The following is a 20,698-nucleotide window of genomic DNA, read 5'->3' on the forward strand; positions in this document are numbered from 1 at the left end:
GTGGATGGGAGATCGTAAGTTTACCCCAGGGGTCACATCTGTGTCACTGCTAGACAGGGGCACAGTAAACTAATTCTATTATATAAGGGGACATTCATTGTGTCACTACTAGACAGAGACACAGTATTCTAAATTTATTCTGTACATTTTTGTACCATTTAATGGGGTGGCAAAACCACATCACTATGGCTAGGCTTACAAATGCCCCAGGGCAGATAGCCTAGTACTAAACTATGAAACAGTTCTTCCTTCGTCTGGAAATGGCCAGAAACAATTACCAGAAGCTTATTCACAGACTGGATTTACTCACAAAAGAACAGTGGGTATTTGATACATCCCAACCCCAAAGTACAAATGACTGCCTGAATGATATGTTATTAATTACAATTCAAGTACCTATTTACCGAGGGCATGCAGCAGGTACTAATAGAGGGAGGAAAGCCTGCTACTAGAAAACCATATATAAGCAAATGGAAAATGTTTTCTTGTTGGTGCCAACAAAAGAGAACCACCAGCACCCATTCAGGGCTAATGTTTTTATGTGTGTGTGTTACTTTCCTATGGCCTGTCTTGCTCCTCTTTCAAGGCTCATTTTTCAGGTATTTCAGCATGCCTGCCTACTGATCCCCTTTTTCAATGCATTTGCATCTCAAAATGCTTCTGAAAGGGATACCTCATAAGAAGCCTCCCAGCAAACTGGTGGCTTCTCCTTGGGATCATAATTTTGTGTTAGAGAAGCTTACATTTGGTCCATCTGAACTAGCTCATCTGGCTAACTTGAGGTTCTTAACATGGAAAACAGTTTTACTGATTGTTCTGACGTCTGCAAGAAGAGTATATGAGTTGCAAGCTTTTATGGTGCGTCAACCTTCTTTCATTTTCAACAGAGATAGGGTTTCTTTGAGAACTAATCCTTCTTTTGCCTGAAGTGGTATTGGTGTTTACTTTACGCCAAATTATCCATCTCTCTCTCTCTGTTCTTTCCTGAGCCAAGAATGGGGAGAAAGGATACTTGATGCCTTGGATGTCCACAGACAACTCAGGTACTATCTTGACCGAACAAAATCTTTTAGAACGTCTGATCAGTTGTTAATTTCTTGTGAAGTAATAAGAAAGGACATAGTGTGTCAAAGCAGACTATTTCCAAATGGTTGTCTCAGGCTATTACCTTTTCTTATTCCCACCATATCAAAACTACTGCAGCCATGGTCAAGGCACATTCTACCAAGGTCTTGGCTTCATCGGTGTTTTTTTGGAAAGGGTTGGTCTCTAGAAGTATTTTAGAAGCAGCAGCTTGGTCCTCTGTGCATACTGTTACAAAGCACTATAAACATGGACTCTTTTTCCAGGTCTAGACAGGTTTTGTTAGGACTGTTCTCCATCTCTCTTCAGATGGACCCTTCCCTTTCCTCTTCCCAGTTGTCCTAAGCTATGGTAATCTACCTTTACAGCTTAGGCTAATGCAGCAGTGAGCAGTATGAAGAACGTAGTGCCATTCTATAAGTAAACTTACCATAACAGTATCTGTTCAATTTATCAATGCTGAAGCAGCTGCTCCCTCCCTCAACATTCCATGTTGTTTGCTGTGTTTTTTATGCCATGGCATGGACTTGTATTCCTCGTAGCAACACCATCTCAAGGCTTAGACACCCTCAACATCCCGTTTTTTTACTGTGTTTTTTATGTCATGGTATAGACATGTATTCTTCCTAGCAATGTCCTCTCAGGCTTTAGCCTCCCTTTTTCATTTACATTAAAGTTCTGAAGGGCTTGGCATCTAAACCTGTATTTTAGCCATATCAACTGGAGCTGCTTAATGGTTTGGGTGCATGGAATGTGCCCTGAAGCTTTGGAAGTTGGCCAGCTGTTATATCCTATGCAAGACATAACTCATATAGCTTAAACTACTGCAAGAATATATTACTATCTTAATTTTACTTGTAACAATACACGTTTATGCCCTACTACCACACCAGCATCCCAAGGTTGCAGCATTATATTAACCTTAACTCGTTTCTGACTAGTCTGTTACCTCATTATAGTATAAATCCTTACAACAAACAAACGCTTTAATATCTTTTACATATACAGCAATCACTGATATCACCCCACCTCACATTTATTATTCCTTACTGTATAATATGCAGATCTGCTTCACAATATAATATGCAATCTACATTATAAAATTGTATATACAACTATTCGTAAGATCAAAAACTGCTTTACTTACAGTTACTTCATTCTCTTCAGTATTCTTCTAAATATTAATGGTATAAAGTAGGGTATATGCTTTACAGTTCACCTCCAAGTTTAAGTAAGTCAACAAAATTCAAGACTTTTTCAACCATGTTTTCTTGCAAAGACACACTTTGCATGTTTACTCCTATATCCAGTAGGATTCATGCTTTATAGTTTCTCATTTATTCACTAATTTTAGTGTTGTTGGTCTTCTTCCTGATCACCAGCATCTCCCAACACCAGTATGTTAATTAAATCTAGGGCGCTTCTAATTCTTCTAGCCAGCTCCTGTGCTTCTCAAGCATTTTCATTTGGACTAATGGAAAATGTTTCACTGCCAAAGTCTCTCTATGGGCATGGTTACTGTTAGAAGAACAAGAAGCACAGTCCTTTTCTGTTTGTGGGCTCACTGCTTATTGGATAAACTTTTTTCTGCTTAACCTGTTTTGCATCAAAAATTACTTTGATCCTACAGGAAAAGATATTCTGAAGAAAGCTGGATACACTAACTTGAATCTCACACATGCCGCTTAACATTCCTTGACTGATGGGATAAACTTACCTCTCTTCTGCCTGGCATACAGTGAATAATCATTTCCACAAACTTACTGTTGTCTCCAACTTTAGCACCATCTTTCATCCACAGTTTTGTTAGCATCGACTCTTTCTGCTAATATGACTGTACATTTATTAATACAGGTCTTGGCTCCTTTCCAATGGCTATGTTTGGAGAACACACATACACACACACACACACACACACACACACACACACACACACACACACACTCACAAAGTGCTTTCTCAATTAACACATTCTGTTGTGGAACACCAGTCAAGTTGCTCATTTGTACGTCCATAAAATTAATACAGTCTGTTCCTTCCACTTTCTCTGGTACAGCAGGAAATCCCCATTTTCTTTACATGCTTGGTCTTCAATCTTTACTATGTTTTGAAACAGCTCTTCTTGAGAAGCCTCATACCAAAGACAACATTTTCTTCATTTCAGCCTCTGATTTTTGCAATTTTATTAGTTCATCTGAATAACTAAATATTTAATTTTCTAGCTTTTTATTTGAGTTGATGTATTCCTTCGGTATTTCAGTTATTTTAATTACCTCTGAGTGCATTTGATTTATTTTTTCCTCTGAATTAGAAAGCCATCTCATGTACCAAAGCTAAAACTAGAAATGCTTTTTTCATCAACAGCTAGATTCTTCCCGGTCAGAGTTTTTTCTAGCATACATACATCCATACCCATATTTCAGGCACAGTCAATAATACCCTTCAACCCTAGCAATAGACCTAAACAATCATTTCCATAATAAGTGTCCATATTATTCTTAAAAATATCTAAACTAGTCCTTGCTTTAGTATAATTTGATAGTCTATTCTAAGCATCAGCTAATCTCTGAGAGAACCAGTTTGTACATCTCCCACTCCTATACAGTTTCCTACACAGGCTACTACTATTTGATATCCCCCAAACATTCCCAGAAATAGTTGTCTTTAAATGCTGTATATATTTGAATAAGGTCTCCATTTAAATATCTATATGAAAAACTGTACAAGTTCAGATATTTACATTTTTCGTAATAATTTAAATGTTCACATCCATGGATGTCCTTGGTACATTATCGTTGTACGCTTTACAAGTTACTCATGCTAGTTGCCTTATAAGGCTTCCATGTTATTATTCACTAGTTTGTGTCAGATGCAACTTACAAACAATGACTTCATCATTTCTGTTTTCCTTAACCTTATACATCTTTTTATACAGACTATGTATTTATAACTATCATTAACCAATTGGGCCATTACAAGGGGAAAGAGCACAAAGCAAAAAATAAAATGTCCACCAAAGCACTGAGGACACCACCATCAGGGCCCAACCAGCCATCCCTGATGCGTAGATTCTGGTTACATGTTTTAGTTGCTGGGACCAATCCCACCACCAGAAGAGAGCAGGTTATGGGCAGGGAAGGTAAGCAGGACATTTTAGCCCTGAGAGAAAGAATGGACTTTCATGATGAAGGAAATTGTCAGACCACTAGAGATAGGTCAGAAACAGACCTAACAAATTACTCCACTGAATACTAGATGTTATAAGTTGCAATGATAACCGACTTGGCCAGCTAGGTAAACAAGCTTGAGTCATGCAAATGTGAAAATGATTAAGAGAAATATTTAGACAAGAATGACAAAAAATGTATTGATTGTACTTACAGAGCATCCTACACTTTTTAATTGAGTGGGAATGCTCTCAGACTTCCTGCTGTTTTCAGCAGCTTCTGCTTTTTTCCAGGCTTCAAGACGTAATTTTTCAATTACTCTAATTTCGTCACGCAGTTCTGTGTTTTCTTTAGTTAATGTCTCTATCTGGTTCCTAAGTCGATTATGAGTAGCTGACCATCTCATCTCCTTCTGCTTCAGTTCTTCTTGAAGGTTAGCAAGTTCTTGTTTCAAAGTCTGCAAATAAGCAAGATTTTTTTTTTTAACAGATTAGCAGATCTGCACCAGAGTCTGGATACTTGTGTCAAAAAATAACAGCATCCATAATGAACAATTACCATAACATACCTCCAACTCCTGTTATTTTATACGTGTGTGTGTGTGTGTGTGTGTGTGTGGATCTACTTCACTATACCGACATCCCACTTACCAGACACTTACATCGCCGAGACGAAAGGACCGACAAACCCAGAAGACCGACATCCGGAACACCGACTTACCACTCGAGATAAGTAACTGCTTGGCCATCCCAAAAAATAAGAATAAAAATAAAATGAACAAAACTAAACCCACCCATGTGGGGGGGCCTTGTCCCCCATGCCCCCCTAACTAAATTTAACAACTCTGAGATTGCATTACGGCTGGGGTAAGGGGCAAAGTTCAACAGGATGGCCAAGCAGTTACTTATCTCGAGTGAAAAGTTGGTGTTCCAGATGTCAGTCTTCTGGGTTTGTCAGTCCTTTCATCTCGGCAATACGAGTGTCGGGTAAGTGAAATGTTGGGTCTACTAAAGTAGACCTGTGTTTGTATACACACATAGTTGGAACACTTACTTCAGGATAGATGCCTTGGAGCCCTGGTGATCTTCTGTGGATGTTTCAATGGTCATACTTGCTCAAAATAGTAATTAAAAACTTTCAAGTTTTAATTAATAACAATATTGTCTCTGCATACATGTTAAGCCTGCTTCCAATTTGTGCATCTCATCTTGAAGATGTTAATGAGTAGGGGGCCTTCTTTCTCGAAGCTAAATAATGTGGAGCTTGTGAAGGGGAATCAGGAGGAGTCAGAAAAATCTAAAAAGTATGTGTAATACATTAATCAAACTGATCAACAACACATCCAGTAGTGGAAGGCAGTTTGTAACATGCAGTCATTTATTCTAGGATATAAGAAGTGTAGCCAAAAATTATCATACAAAGAGGTAGCAGCAAAAATTGCAGCTACTTAGAGTTTCTGTTGCGTTGTACAATTTAACTGCACTTTTACAGGACACAAGGAAGGTGAGCAAGAAAAATGCTGAAGACACTGCAGCAATTACAAACTTGTATGGTGGTGGCAGTGGAGTCACAAGGAAAAGAAATGGTTACAATTTTACGAAACACCAATCTTTTTTATCTTTTCTGCTTCTTGGTTAGCCACACAGTCATTCATGCCAACACTGCAAATTCTGCACAATTCTGGCCTCAGTGTTTAAAAATCTCAAACATATCAGCAGTGACTTTGGGGCTTTAACAACATATTTTCCTGTATTTTTATTGCAAACAGGCAGCCACAGCACAGCTGTCTAATAATAGTGTTTTCTTACTATGAGCGCACGCACGCGCACGCGCGCGTGTGTGTGTGTGTGTCTGCGTGTGCGTGTGTGTGTGTGTGTGTGCGTGTGTATAATGGCAGACACAGTATAACAAGTACCTCTGATTTGGATGTTTAAACATAATCTTTAAATCGAGATACAGAAACAAATCTCAGCTGCTGTACAGATCTTAAGAATCTCTCCAACTGAGCTAATACAGAAAAAACTTTTTCTCACTGAAAAAGGCTATTACAACCGAAATCGGTTTGGGGCAGGTAGTAGGGCTCTTTTCTCCCTCTACCTATGTTATGATGTATTTATTTCATTCCAATATTTTATTTTATTAAAAGGGAATTCCACATTTACTGCTCGCTCATTTTGTTTTTGATTGCATTTGCGGACTTTTGGAGCTGTGCAGCAGCCGTACGTGCAATACGCAGTTAATTGAGATTACACGAAATCAGAGCTGTCCAACGGGTGGCCCACGGGACATAATCCAGACTGTCAATACATTTTCTGTGGCCCGCCAAAACCTCAGCAGAAAATAAAAACATACATTTATTTGCAGTTAACTGGTCATGTCACTTTAAAAAAGTTCAGGACCAATTAACCATGCAATGCATTTTAAAAGCTCCATGTACACTAACTGCTGTGTACTGCAGTCTCAGGACAGTTCCTGCTCATTTCCGTGGTAGATGCAATTGTATCTGGATATAAATGGTGATTTTCGATTATTGCAGTGTGTGCAACTGATGAGGTAAGTTTTCTGTATGTCTATGCCTGTGTTTGATTCTGTTTGTACGTGGGCAATGCTTGCAGGAAATGAGTACCTATAAGAATGGGGTGGGAAAGCAGAGCGAATGCGTGCGAGTGTTTGTAAGAGTGCAATGCTGGTATAAGAGATATTTGCTCCTATGTGATGTGAGAAAGCAGAATGATTGCATGCATAAGCATTTGTATGAGCATAATGCAGGTGTGTAAGACTGATGTATGCCTGTCTGAAAAACTGATTTATTGTGTGCGTGTGTGTGTGTGTGTTTCTTTGCTTGCGCGAATATAAAATGTGCTTATCGTGAAGTTGGGAGTGTGAATGCTGAGTAAACTGAGTATAGGGGGATTTTTGTCCTGTGCATGTGCTGATTAAATTGTGGAATGGAGCTCTGAAAGGGAGAAAAATTCTGAAAAACTGAGATTTAAGAAAGATGCAAAGGATATAATGAATCACCATACACACTGTGAGATTCAATAAACTCCATGTAGGCTTGAAGCCTACACACAATTCACGTTTGCACGGTGAGCGGCAGTGGTAATTACATATTCATGCTGCACACTACATTTAAACATAAACAAGTGTGGTTTTGTGGGCAGCAATAGTGTTGCTGGTTAGGAAACCATGTAAAAATACACAAATAGCAAACCTGTTTACAGTAGAGCAATCTAGGTTAGCAGGACTGTGTGGAATGCTACAATGATTACCAGGGTTTATCATATAGTAATGAGTATGGTTCAAACACAATACAGGACAGTGTATGCAGTGCAGAGTGTTCTGAAAACCCATTTCAGCCATTCTGTATAGAAGTTGTGTAAATGATCTGTAAGGATATATGGACTGCTGTTAAAAATAAACAGTGCGGTAAGTGTGTATATTGCAGAGGGACACACAAATAAACTGCAAGAATGAACACAGGGAAAAAGGACAGGTGAAACATTGTAATGTACAGCAGATGAGGGAATGTAAATGGAAGGCAGTTGTAGCAGGAACACTAATCACATATGGTTATGTCTTACAATAACGTTCCATCTGTGTTGCTGATCTTCTTTCATTCATCACTGATGGATTTGGTTCCGAGCCCTAGGAACAGAGTTGGCCTAATACTAAGCATGCACCAGCCAAAAACTCTCGAGCTAAGCTTCTACCCATAGTGCTTTTCTCCCTGTTACCTCAGATCGAGTTTGCCATGTTGTACTAGTAAAGCCGAGGCCATTTCTGCGCAAATAACCTGAGTCACCACTTGGACCCAAAGTATCGCCCAGAAGCCTTTGGCGGGGGAAGGAGGGTGGGAAGTGATGAATGAAAGAAGCTCACCAGCACAGATGCAATGTTATGGTAACACATAACTTCTTTATCTGATGTTGTTAATCTTCTTTCCATTCATCACTGATGGGAAAGAATCCCCAGCTACTTTGTGATCCTTGGGCGACCCTTATGGAAAAACATTCCTGAGCACCACTGAGCCGAAGGCAGCTTTCCCTCTGGAGACCACATCCAATTTGTAGTGACTGATAAAAGTGTGGGGTTTAGCCCAAGTGGCTGCTGCACAGATATCATCCATAGAAGCCCTGAAATGGAAGGCTACATACGTTGCCATAGATCTAGTAGAATGGGCTTTAACATTCTGTAGCATAGGTTCTTTTGCAAGTGAATAAATGTAGCACATGCAGTCCCTTTAACCATTTAGATAAAGTGACATTGGAGACAGAATTTCCCATCCTAGGCCCAGAGAAGGAAATAAAAAGTTGGACAGTTTTACATATTGCTTTGGTCCTGTCTAAATAAAATCTCAATTGCCTGTGCAAATCCAAGTAATGTAGACAGTATTCCCCTTTATTAGAAAAATTCAGGAAAAATACTGGCAAATCAATAGTCTGATTGATGGAAAAGTCCTAAACAATTTTGGGGAGGAAATATGGATATGTCCGGAGTGATACTCTGTCCTTGTGGAAGATTAGATGGGGCCTTTTGGTGCATAATACCTGAAGGTGAGAAATTTGTCTGGCTTATGTGATGGCTACCAGGAAAAGGGATTTCCATGACAAGAATTTGAGGTCACACTTTGCTGCTGGCTCAAATGCAGGCTGAGTTAAAGACTGGAGAACTAACATGAGGTTCCATGGCTCTATAGGCTGTCTGACTGGAGGCCTTATGTGGGAGACCCCTTTGAGAAATGTTTTCCATAACCAAAACGAGATGAGGGGAGAATCATCTAGCCCATTATGATAGTTTGAGATAGCCACTAGATGTACTCATGTGGTAGAAGCTGCGGCTCCATCCTCGAAGAATTTAGATAGGCATTGTAAAACTGCTGTGACTGGAGCAGAATACGGATCTAGCATCTTTTTCTTTGACCAAATAGAGAACCTTTTCCATTTGTCTAGATATAGTCTTCTGGTGGATGGTTTATAAGAGGCCAGAATAATGTCACAAACAGGTGAGGTGAGGTCATCCTGCTTGGCAAATGGGGGGTGAGAAATTAGGTCTGGAAGAGGGTCCAGAATCCACAGTCAATACAACAGATGAGGCGGCAGGAAGGGGAACCAAACTTGTTGAGGCCAAAAGGGGGCTATGAGGATCACTTTGCATTTCAACCGAATAGCTTTCTTTATGAATTGGGGTATCAGAGGAATGGGGGGATAGACATATAGTCCCATGGGCCAATCATGAATCAGACCACCCCTCAGGGACTCCTCCTTTGTGGGGAAATAGGGCAAAATAGCTGCAAGGCTGGCCCCAACGGCTGAAAATTTCTGCTGCTATGTTGGGATTGAGGGACCACTCATGAGGTAAGAGAATACATCTGCTCAGCTTGTCTGTAATCACGTTGGAAATCCCTGGGATATGCGTTGCTATCAAAAAGTGATTGGAAGCTATTGCCCACTGCCAAATTTTCATGGCCTCTCCACATAGGGGATAGGACTTGGTTCTTCCTTCCTTGTTGATATATCAGACTACTGACATGTTGTCTGGCTAAATTGCAATAATTACAAAAGGCAGAACAAGTTGGAATGCATGCAGCACTAACAGCACCACTCTCAGTTCTAGAACGATATGCAGGTTGGCCTCCAACATGGACCATGTACCTTGGACTCTTTCCCTGAAAATAGACCTCCACCCTATCAGGGAAGCATTTGTGGTCACAACGGCTTTGTTTTGTGGGGGATGGAATGGCAGCTTCAAAGTTCTGTGTCTGGGCTCATCCACCAAAGAAAGTCCTGCTTGCAAGAATTGGTTATCTGAATTTGAAAGCATAGAGTGTGGTAATTCTGAAACCATTAAGAGAGTAGAAGCCAATGAAGTATTCACATATGCAGTTTCGCAAGAGACACTATTGGTATGAAAGGTGCCATGGATCCTAAACCTGAAGAACCTCTCTCGCTTAGACTTTGTTTTGACAGAGTTTCACTTGGAGCTGGAGCCTTAATCTCTGAAGTCTGTCAGCTGGGAGCGACACCAGGCAAGAGAGGGTGTCGAAGACTGCTCCAATGAATTCTATGTTCTGGACTGGAGCAAGATTGGATTTCTTCCAGTTTACAGTTATCCCCAAAAGCTTTGCCAGGGAAAGAGTGTATTGCAGGGTTGTTGCCAGAAGATCCTTGGTGGGGGCGGTAAGGAGCCAGTCATCCAAATACGGAAACACCTGGAATCCTTGCAGTCCTCAAGTGAGCTGTAACTACTGTCATGCACTTTGTGAATACTCTGGGAGCTGTAGTGTCCGAACGGCACAGCACAAAACTGGTAATGATTGGCTCCTAGCCGGAAGTGAAGTAGACTCCTGGAGCGTTTGTTCATTTTGATGTGGTAATACACATCTCGGAGGTCTATCGAGCACATCCAATTGCCTTCCCTTAGAAAAGGAAGAATGGATTGAACCATGACCATCTGGAATTTGGTTTGGGCAACAAACTTGTTCAAATTGCTGAGCTCCAAATGGGTCTCCAGTCCCCTGTCTATTTTTGGCACCAAAAAGAATCACAAGTAAAATCCGGATCTGCATTAGTCTGGTGGGACTAAACTGGATGACCCTTTTCTGATGCAGCTAGTTTATTTCTGCAGCTGCTTCTTCCCTTTGGCTGGGTGGAACGACGGGATGTTTTGCTGGAAATTTTGGATAAGTGATGAAGGGAATGGTGTAACCTCTGGTTATGATCTTCTGCATCCAGCGATCGGTGGTTGTTAAATGCCAGGCAGCTTGGTGCAGAGAGAAATGACCGCCGACTGCTTACAGAGGAAAGCAATCGGGTCACTCTTCAGGAGTGCTGATAAGGCTGCCCAGAGAAAGAGTCCCTGGGTCACTGATTACATAGACCCCCACCCCCCACTGCCTCGGTAGGGGCGTCTTCCAGAAATGTTACCCCCTCTGCCCCTAGGGGTATCATCACCACGTGTAGTATGGAAAGGATCCTGAGATTTTTTTGTGCCACATTTTGCCACTCCCCTGGCTCCTGGAAAAGGAACGTTGAGGATTGGAAAAACGTAGACCTACGGTAGACAGGGTCTTTCTGTCATATTCACACCTGGCCAGAGTGCCCTTCACCTTGGGGCAAAAAAGGGAAGATGATTCGATGAGAGCATTCAGGAAGGAAGACTTGAAAGGGTCCGTGAAGTCATAGTGGTGCATCCAGGCATGGTGTCTCATAACTATGCCTGAACAAGCAGCTCTAGCCACCCCTTCAGTTGCATGTGAGTGCAACCTCATGGACGAATTAGAGATCTATTCCAGGATTGCGAGGTAACTTTATCCCTTACCTCGTCAGACACCTGTCATGTGAGTGTTCCAGAGAGTTCGGAAACCAAGTCTCTTTGGAGCCTCGTAAAATGTGCCAAGTAATTCAGGGACCATATGGCAAAGGTCTCTGAAGCAAAGACTCACTTCCCTAATTTGTCCACGGCCCGGGACTCCCTGTTGGGAAGGTGAACAGTATGACTCTCTTCAACGAGATCCTTTTTCGTGGCCAACACACCACCACCACCATAGCATCGACTGGTAAACCTCTGAACCAATGTGGGTTTTCCTCGGGGGGTATCATCAGGTTTCCAAGGAATCGACTCAACAGAATCAGGGTTCTTCCAAGCGTACTGCACCATGAGTTGTACTAGCTCGTCTGTAGGCGGGGTCACCCAAGAGGTAGATGGCTGGGCACAGAAAGCCTGCAGAAACACGGACTCCTTGGAAGAAGAATTAGTGGGCTTCCAGTCACCCCTTTTTTAATATTTAGATCCTCAGGGGGTGACTGTGGGGACCCTTCACTGTCATCAAAATCCATGTCCTCTGCTAGAGACTCTTCAGGAGAGTCTACATGCTTCCTTTTGCATGATCTCTTCCGTGGGGGCTCCTCAGTGGGGGCTTCTGAGGAGGACTCGGAAGAGAGGGCACCTTGCAATGGAGGGTCCTGCAGCTTTCCTGTCTGGTGTCCCAGGGAGGTGGCCTGTGACAGCTGCAGCTCAGGGGGAAAAGTCTGGGGTTTCGACGTCGGCAGAATGCTTCCAGAAGTAAGTGCCGTCTCCATAGCTCAGAAAGTAGGTCTGCCCGAAGAGGGATGGGAGCCCAGAGCTGAGAAGGACAACCTCTGAACCAGGGTCACACACCGCTCCATTGAACCCGCTCCCAAGGATAGAGCCTCAAGCAGGTTCAGTGCAGACAAGACTCCCGGCACCAAGGATGGAACTGTAGAAACACTTGGAACTGTGCCACGAACAGAGGAGCCTGCAGCCCAATCAAAAGATTTAGGAAGGCCTGGTTCAGCAGGGACCGAAGGCCAAAGGGACAGTCCCAGAGCCCCATTGAGGTCCACTACAGGCGTAGTGTCGGGGGGTTCCAAAAAGGACATCAGAGCAGAAGGTTTTGGAACTGGTATGGTTAAAGGAGGAGAGTAGAATGTAGTCTGTGGAGAAGTCAACCCAAGTCCTGCAGAAGGATGGGTCCTAGAAGGGGTGGGTATCTCCCTGCTTGTCAACAGCTGGTCCACAAGACGCACCATATCAAGTTCTGAAAGGCTCCTGGTGGATCTAGTGGATACTCCCAACAGGGAGTCAGGTCGTTCTAAGAACAGACTGTACAATTGCCCTAGAAATGGGTCTGTAGATGGACAGCATCAGGTCCATCGTGTAGAATCTACCGGCACCGATGTCTCAAGTTTGGAGACCAGAAGCAGTGGGGTCAAAATTGTAGTTATCAGGACAGTAAAAGGGCTCAGTGCCGAAGGGGCACTTGCAGCCGACGCTGAAGGTTCATAACTGCAGAGATAGGCATCGAAGGCATGCACTGTGCCGAAGTGGCACTCGATGCCAAAGTCATAGTAGTCGTTGTGAGGTCGATAGTCTGTGCCAGAGACAGCATCAGAGCCGAAACTGGAGCAGACATAGGAAATGCCATAGCTGCAGCGGACGAGGTTTGTGCCGATGATGCAGACTTATGCTCTGAAAATAGCTTTGGCACTTTATGTTTTACAGATTTGCTCTCATCACCAGATGGTTAAGAGTGAACTGAGTGGGACCTTTTCTTATCCCTGAATGGAGGGGATGAGACCTCAGTCGCAGAAAGGGCCTCTGAAAAAGGCGACTTAAGTAGGCCCTTCAGAATCAACTTATTCTTGCATTCAGTTCAAGTGCGCTGACTGAAACCTTGACAAATCACACAGAGAGGTTGCACTGAAAGATGGGGCACCCTCAAACAATAAACATAATCATCATTGGAGTCACTATTAGGAAGTTTACCCTTACATGAACTACAATGTTTAAAACCTGGTGTGCCCTTTTTATCAGACATCATGAAATTTACGCACAACAATCCAGGTAGAATACTAGAGAAAAATTCAAACTCTACTATTTCTGAGTCTAAAACTATCTAAATATACACTAAAACTATGAAAATGCCAAAAAACACACAATTAGTTACCTAAAAAGGGAAAAAGAGAAGAAATACCAACAATGGTATTCATGAAATACCACAAGGGTAGGGAGTAAAGGGTCTGTATCACGTGGTTGAAAGCTAATAGCGAACGACCAAAACTTCGAAAACAATGGAACTTGAAGTTGCTATTGTGGGGTCGCATTACAGTGTAGATAGGAGTATTTGCCCTTTCCTCACTGTAGTGCGATCTCGGAGTTGGTATATATGTTTAGCGGGGGGACAATTGCAACTTTGAGTTCAGGTGTTTTCGAAGTTGTGGTCATTCGCTATTATTAGCTTTCGACCACGTGATATAGACCCAGGAGAAAAGGCTGTACCACCAATGGTACTTAAAAGGTTTACCAAACGGGTAACAGGAGTAAAAGGTCAAAATATAGCTGTAAGATTATAGAAATATCAATATAAACCACAAGCAAAAGGAAAAAAATACAAAATATCCTGAAAGATATAAAAAAATTTTCACTTGGCTGAGAGCTCGGCTGAAACGCAGCTATATGGCTATGCCACAAATGAGATCGGAGGTAACAGGGAGAAGGGCACTACTGGTGGAAGCCAAGCTCAAGAGTTTTTGGCTGGCGCAAGCTTGGTATTAGGTCGACTTGGTTCAGAGGGCTTGTAACAGAACCCATCAGTAATGAATGGAAAGAAGATTAACAACATCAGATTGTATATTATGTGACTGTCAGACAAGGTGACATAACAGTGGAAAAGATGTCTTTGTGAAATAAGCATCCTGACATGAGCAATGGAAATGACATTTATCAGGGATGTTATATACAACTGGCGTTAGGTGCATATTGTGAAGCTGTGCAAACTGATTTGCCTGAATAGGAGTGTAATGTCAGTAAAGGTCTCCACCAAGTGGGACACAATTACAGGCCCATGGAAAACAGTAAAAGAAGCACGCACAATGACGGACAATATCAGAGTAATACCACCAGTAATTCCATGTCTCTGACATAACATATATGATTCTGAGTGTTCATAAATGGTTTTGCACGAATACACTTGTACAGAAATTATGATATGTCAGCAATATATGAGGGTACTCAAGCACACCATCCTGATTCTATAACATCTGCTGGAGGTGTTAGGGGGAACATTACTATACCTGTATGTAACATTATCATAAATCCAAGTTAGTTTACTGGTGAGCATGGCATACATATGGCACAATCCACACGGTCATTAATGTAACCCATGCTATCAATGCTGTCAAAAAGCTATGTATGCACTTGTCTGCATCACTGGAACAGGTATCACACATGCATCTGGTGTAACAACTTGATGGGTGTTCCGCACTATTAGACAGTAATGTTCATGCAACAAAAATAATACCCAAGTATGGCCAAGGAGATGTGTGACAGCTCACTGTGGCAAAGGTGTTACGCTTCAGTTACACATCACTGGAAGATGTGTAGGGAGGCACATGAAGAAGGGTGCATTGTACTCCGTTACTAGTGTGATGAAGTCTGTGAACTATGGAAGTATTCTGGCCTTTGATGTGGATGTTCTGCACATACTCAGTAGTCGTGTTACATGCATAGGAGTACTCACCACTGTGGCCACATGGTGATGGATGTTCCACATAAACTCTACCCCAGGACACAGGTCACATACCAATAGGTCGGACCAGTTGAGTGTGATGTCTACATTATCCTTGGGTTATGCATTTGTTTTCATAAAGGAACAAATCCCCCCAAGTTTTTGTTTCATCTCATGTGTTGTCATGGCTGTGGCAGCAATCTTAGGTGTCTGTTAATACTGTGTGTATTAAGCTAATGTCACAGTTGGCGTAGATGATTGCCCACAATCTGTAGTCCTCCAGAGAGCTGTTTGGAGACAGTATGTGTATATCATTCTTGATGTCAGTGACTTGAATAATGGACAGGAAAAGGTCTAGCAGACAGCCCTGATGTACGCACCTGATCACTGGACCAGAGATCACACATTTCAACATATTTAGATGCCATTTATGTGATCCAGTGATCTACCCACTTGGTGATATAGGTCTTTATGAATACCTCAGTGTGGATTTGTGTCAAATGCCTTGGCCTGGTCAAGTTCCACAAGATGATACTGTTCTCATCAAGCATGCCCTTGACGACCTCTTTCAGGACATTTAACTGATGTAAAAGACATGGATGTAGCATTAACAACTCACACATGTGTACTGCACACAGCGTAGATATTAATAATGTCCATATAGAAAAGGCCCATTATTTCCCACCAAGAAAATACAGGCCCTACAAACCATGCCATGAATTACGTGTATAGACTGAAAGCCCTGTCACTGTAATCTGTATCATATAGGATAAGGTGATTTGTGCCTGGCTTACAGGCCAGTCTCTGACCCTGGCCCAATGGGAATATTGCAAATCAGCTATAGCAGTGTCTGGTGAGGAGAAAATGGTAGTCCCAGTATCCCACATACTGATGTAAAATGCTCTCTCTAATGTGCAGAAACAAACACGTGCACACACACACACAGTTGGACTGCACTGAGAACACAACCCGTACACCTTAGTAGACCGACTAGATAACTCTGTATTTAAGGCAAGCACCACAACTCAAATCTGACTGGGAGAGTGTCAGACAAAGTACTGTTGTGTACACTTACCATAAATGTAGAATTTTGAGTATATTCACTGTTGCAGTCATCACCTGTGGGTTATCCCTGCTGTGGTAGCCCTTGCCTGGCCCGAATACCAGAGTCAATGTTTTTCTGCATCGGCTCCTGTCACTTGCAGAATGACGTCAGGTCATCGGTGCTATAAAACAAGGCAGCTGACGCCATTACATCTGTTTTTCTTGCCCTAACTAGTCAGAAGCCCAAGGAAACATTGTAAAGTGGTCCTGGTGGCTAAAAGCCACCGTAAGAGGCTTAAGTCTCCCTAAGGAAAGAAAATATAAGGGGGAAGGATGGAAGGAAACCAGGACTGCAACAGTGAATACACTCGAACATTAACATTTATGGTAAGTGTACACAACTGTATTATGATCTTCATATCCTCATCTGTGGGAGGATTCCCAAAGCTGAGGGGAGGGGTGGTAGGGTTAGTAAGAGACCTAGGCATGGGTCAGCATGCCCTGCAGAACTGCAGAGGCAAACCCTGCCCTAGCCTTAGAAAAAAGAGGCAGGTGGTAATGCTTCCAAGATGTCCATGGTGGGAACTCCTCTGAGGAATGCTGTGGAAGTGGAGGCTGCCCTAGTGGAATGGGTATGAACAGACTTAGGGGGTGGTTCCCCATGTAATCTGTAGCAGAAATGGATACAGTGTGATATCCATTTGGAAATGGCTTGCTTGAAAATGGGCTTCCCCTCTGCCCTTGGGGCAAAGCTGACAAGAGGCTGGTCTGTTTTCCTGAAGGGTTTAGTACAGTCCAGATAGTATCTGAACTGTATGTGCACGTCTAGTGAGTGTAGAATTCTTTCCCCCTTGTTTTGAGGGTTAGGAAAGAAGGTGGGTAGATGTATGGCCTGGTGGAGAGTCACATTAGACACCACCTTGGGCAAAAAGGAGGGATTAGTCCTCAGGGAGAAACTGTCTGCATGAAAAATGATGATGGGCTCGATGGCCATCAGTGCCTAAAGTTCTGAAACCCTTCTGGCTGAGGTAATAGCTAGTAGAAAAGAAGTCTTCCAGGAGAGGTATTTCAGTTCTGCTGAAGCAGCTAGTTCGAAGGGTGGTAAAGTTAGTTTTTGCAAAACATAATTCAGGTCCCAGGCTGGCATGGTTGGCCTTCTGGGACGTCTGATATTAGAAGCCCCTTTAATCAAAGGATATGAGAACAGGGGCCGATCTGTATCAAAATGAGGTGAAATGGCTGAGGTGTTAGTTTTTAATAGAAGAGAAGGGGAGGCCACTATTGAGCAACTCTGCTAGATAGTCCAGGATAAGGGGGTGGAAGGTTGTGAGGTATTGCCCCCTCTGGACTGGCTCCAGGAGCAGAACATTTTGCATTTTCCTGTGTAAGATTTTCTGGTGCTGGGCCTTCTGGCCTTTGTGACAATGTTTAGGACCTGTTTGCTTAACAGGCGACCCTTGTTTCCCTTTAGAGTATTAGCCATGCTGAAAGTTTGGGAGTCTGCAAGACTGGGTGCAGCATCCCCATCCCCCCCCCCCCCGAGTCAAGAGGTCTGAGATCAGGGGAGTACCAATGCTGTTTGGGCCAATCTGGAGCAATGAGTATGGCCTTTGGCCTCTCCTCCCTTATCTTGATAAGTACCTTGGGAATAACAGGCAGAGAAGGGAATGCGTACACAATGAGGGAGTTCCAGGGGAAGATCAAGGCATCCACCTTCCACACTAGGTGGTTATACTCCCCGGTACTGAATTTTTTCAGTTGGTGGTTGAGGTGCAAAGCAAAGAGATCCACCTCTGGAGTCCTCCACTCCTGAGTGACTTGTAAAAAGATTTTTCTGTGAAGCTGCCACTCATGGGGGTCCAGTAAGTTTCTGCTTAAGTGGTCTGCCAGGGTGGTGTTGAACCCTGGTAGGTACTGGGCTATTAGGTCTAATCCCATGGACGAGGCTGTCAGCCAGAGGTTCATGACTAGTCTGTACAGACGGTAAGACTGGGTTCCTCCCTGTTTGTTGATGTACCACATTACTGTGGTGTTGACTGTTTTGATAAGGAGAACCCCTGGCTTGAGATGGGCTTTAAAGGATGTCAGAGCCTTCTGTACTGCCATCAATTCTTTCTGGTTGATGTGTAATGGAAGGTACTGGGCATCCCAAAGACCTTGGGTGCACCTGCTTGCTAGGTGAGTGCCCCAAGCAATGTCTGAGGCGTTGGTGGTAATGGTCTGCCCAGCAGGGAGGAGGATGAAGGGAAGACCCTTGCTCTTGGCACAGGCCCCTGCCCACCAGAGGAACTCGGCCCTTATACAGGGAATCAGAGGGAGAGAGGTCTCTAGAGGCTGAGAGTGCTGACACCAAAGGTTCTTTAGATACCACTGAAGTTTTCTCATGTGAAGCCTGGCCAGAGGAATTAGAAGGATGCAAGATGCCATGTATGCCAAGGCTTGTAGGAACTTCCTCGTAGTGGGGTGACTTCTGGAAGTCAGCTGGGTAAAGCAGAGAGGCAGGAAGCTCTGCTTTTCTGGGGCTAGGAAGGCCATTTGGGATGCTGTGTCCAGCAGTGCTCCTAAGAAAATGATCTTCCTGGTGGGTGTTTGCTTTGATTTCTTCTTGTTGATGGTGACCCCACCAAGGAGGTTAGGAGGGTTTTGACAAAGAGCAGGTCCTGGAGCAGCTTTTCTTTGCACTCTGCCTGAATGAGGCAGTCGTCCAGATCAGGGTAAATCTGTATATTTTTCTGTCTGCAAAAGGCTATTGCCGAGACTAAGCATTTGGTGAATACCCTGGGAGCAGTAGATAAGCCAAATGGTAGTGCAGAGAACTGAAAGTGTTGTGAACCTGCTCTGAAGAGCAGGAATTCCCTGCAGGATTCCCTTACGGGGATGTGGAGGTAGGCATCTTTTAGGTCTAGGTCACTAGCCAGGCATTTTTTGTCAGCATAGGCAGCAGCTGCTGCAAAGTTAGCATTTTGAATTTTGAGACCACCAGGGGGGTGTTCAGAATGGATAGATCCACGATGCGGTGCCAAGCGCCCTCTTTTCTGGGAACAAGGAATAGTCTGGAATAAAAGCCTTTGCCTGTTTGATCTGAGGGGACAGGTTCTACTGCCCCTTGGGATATGAGAGTTTGGACTTGTTTCAATGCCTCTGCCCACTGATTTGGATGCAAGTCTGGGTACCATCTTGGAATTGGGAGTTCGTGAAAGAGAATTTGCATCCTTGAAAAATGATCTTTAAGACCCACTGGTTCTTTGTTATAGAGAGCCAATATTCTCTGTAGAGGGTGAGCCTTCCTCCTAGTTTTTGGTGAGTGAAAAGAGGGGAGAGAGGGTCATTGAGAGTTTTTGCCATAGAAGGGTGTCTTAGAACTCCCTGCCTTTGGAGTGGAAGCAGTCCATTGTTTGGTTCTTTGCTGCCCCTGGGATAGGAGTCTGGGTGGTCTGTCCTTGCAGGGCTACCCTTGCCAGTCTGCTAGGTGCAGGAAAGGACCAGTGCTTAGAGGGAAAATTCCTGCTGAACCTAGGAGGTTGTACCTGAAAGAAATCTTTTACTGTTTGCATCAATTTTGCTTTGTCTTCCATCTTTTTAAGCACCTCTTCTGCTTTTACTCCAAACAAGTGGTCTTTATCCAAGGGTGCATCAATTAATTTAGACTTGACATGATCAGAGAGAAGTTGTTCCTTCAACCATGCATATCTCCTAATGACAGATCCTGACACTAATGCCCTGCTTGAGGCTTCTATGGAGATATATCCACAGTGTAATGAGTGTTTGGCGACTTGACGAGTAGAGTGCAGTAAATCTGCTAACTCTTTCAAACTGGCACAGACAGGAAAGGTTGAAATCTTTTGCTTTAAAAGTTCCAAAGTGCACTGTAGATATTTTAACATGTGGAAAGTACAGTTGTGTACACTTACTATAAATGTAGATGTTCGAGTGTATTCACTGCTGCAGTCATTACTTTTGGGGTAATCTGCTGGTAGGTCACTTTCAGTTTACCTGAATTCCAAAGTCTTGGGTCCTGCGTCGGTTGCTGTCTTCTCTTCCATGACGTCAGGTTGTCAGGGGTATAAAACATGCAGCCGACGCCATTTTCTTTAGTGTTTCTTGCCCCTGATGTCAGGTGCCCCAAAAAAGGTAGCAAAAATATATATATACATGCATCAATATAAACTTTACCTTCATCTACAAGCAAATACACCACATAGGTTGTAGAAGATAGAGAAGGAAAGATAAACTCCAGAATGACAGGGGGATGGCGAAAGGGTAACCTGGACTGCAACAGTGAATACACTCGAACATCTATATTTATGGTAAGTGTACACAACTGTACTATGTTCTTCATGTTTCATTGTTGAAGTCATTACTTTTGGGTAGAATC

General features: G+C 43.1%; 1 protein-coding gene across 1 annotated transcript in view; it reads right to left on the minus strand.

Annotated features, from left to right (window-relative positions):
- CENPJ (centromere protein J) overlaps nucleotides 1-20,698 on the minus strand; it is a 921,807-nt gene that overhangs the window by 550,667 nt on the left and 350,442 nt on the right. The window contains exon 6 of the mRNA XM_044072847.1: nucleotides 4,465-4,707. Within this exon, the coding sequence (XP_043928782.1) occupies nucleotides 4,465-4,707 (243 nt within the window). The remainder of the gene's footprint in view (nucleotides 1-4,464; nucleotides 4,708-20,698) is intronic.

Source organism: Protopterus annectens, chromosome 5.part1 (assembly GCF_019279795.1).
Source record: "Protopterus annectens isolate FY-2018-M chromosome 5.part1, PAN1.0, whole genome shotgun sequence".
NCBI lineage: Eukaryota > Metazoa > Chordata > Ceratodontiformes > Protopteridae > Protopterus > Protopterus annectens.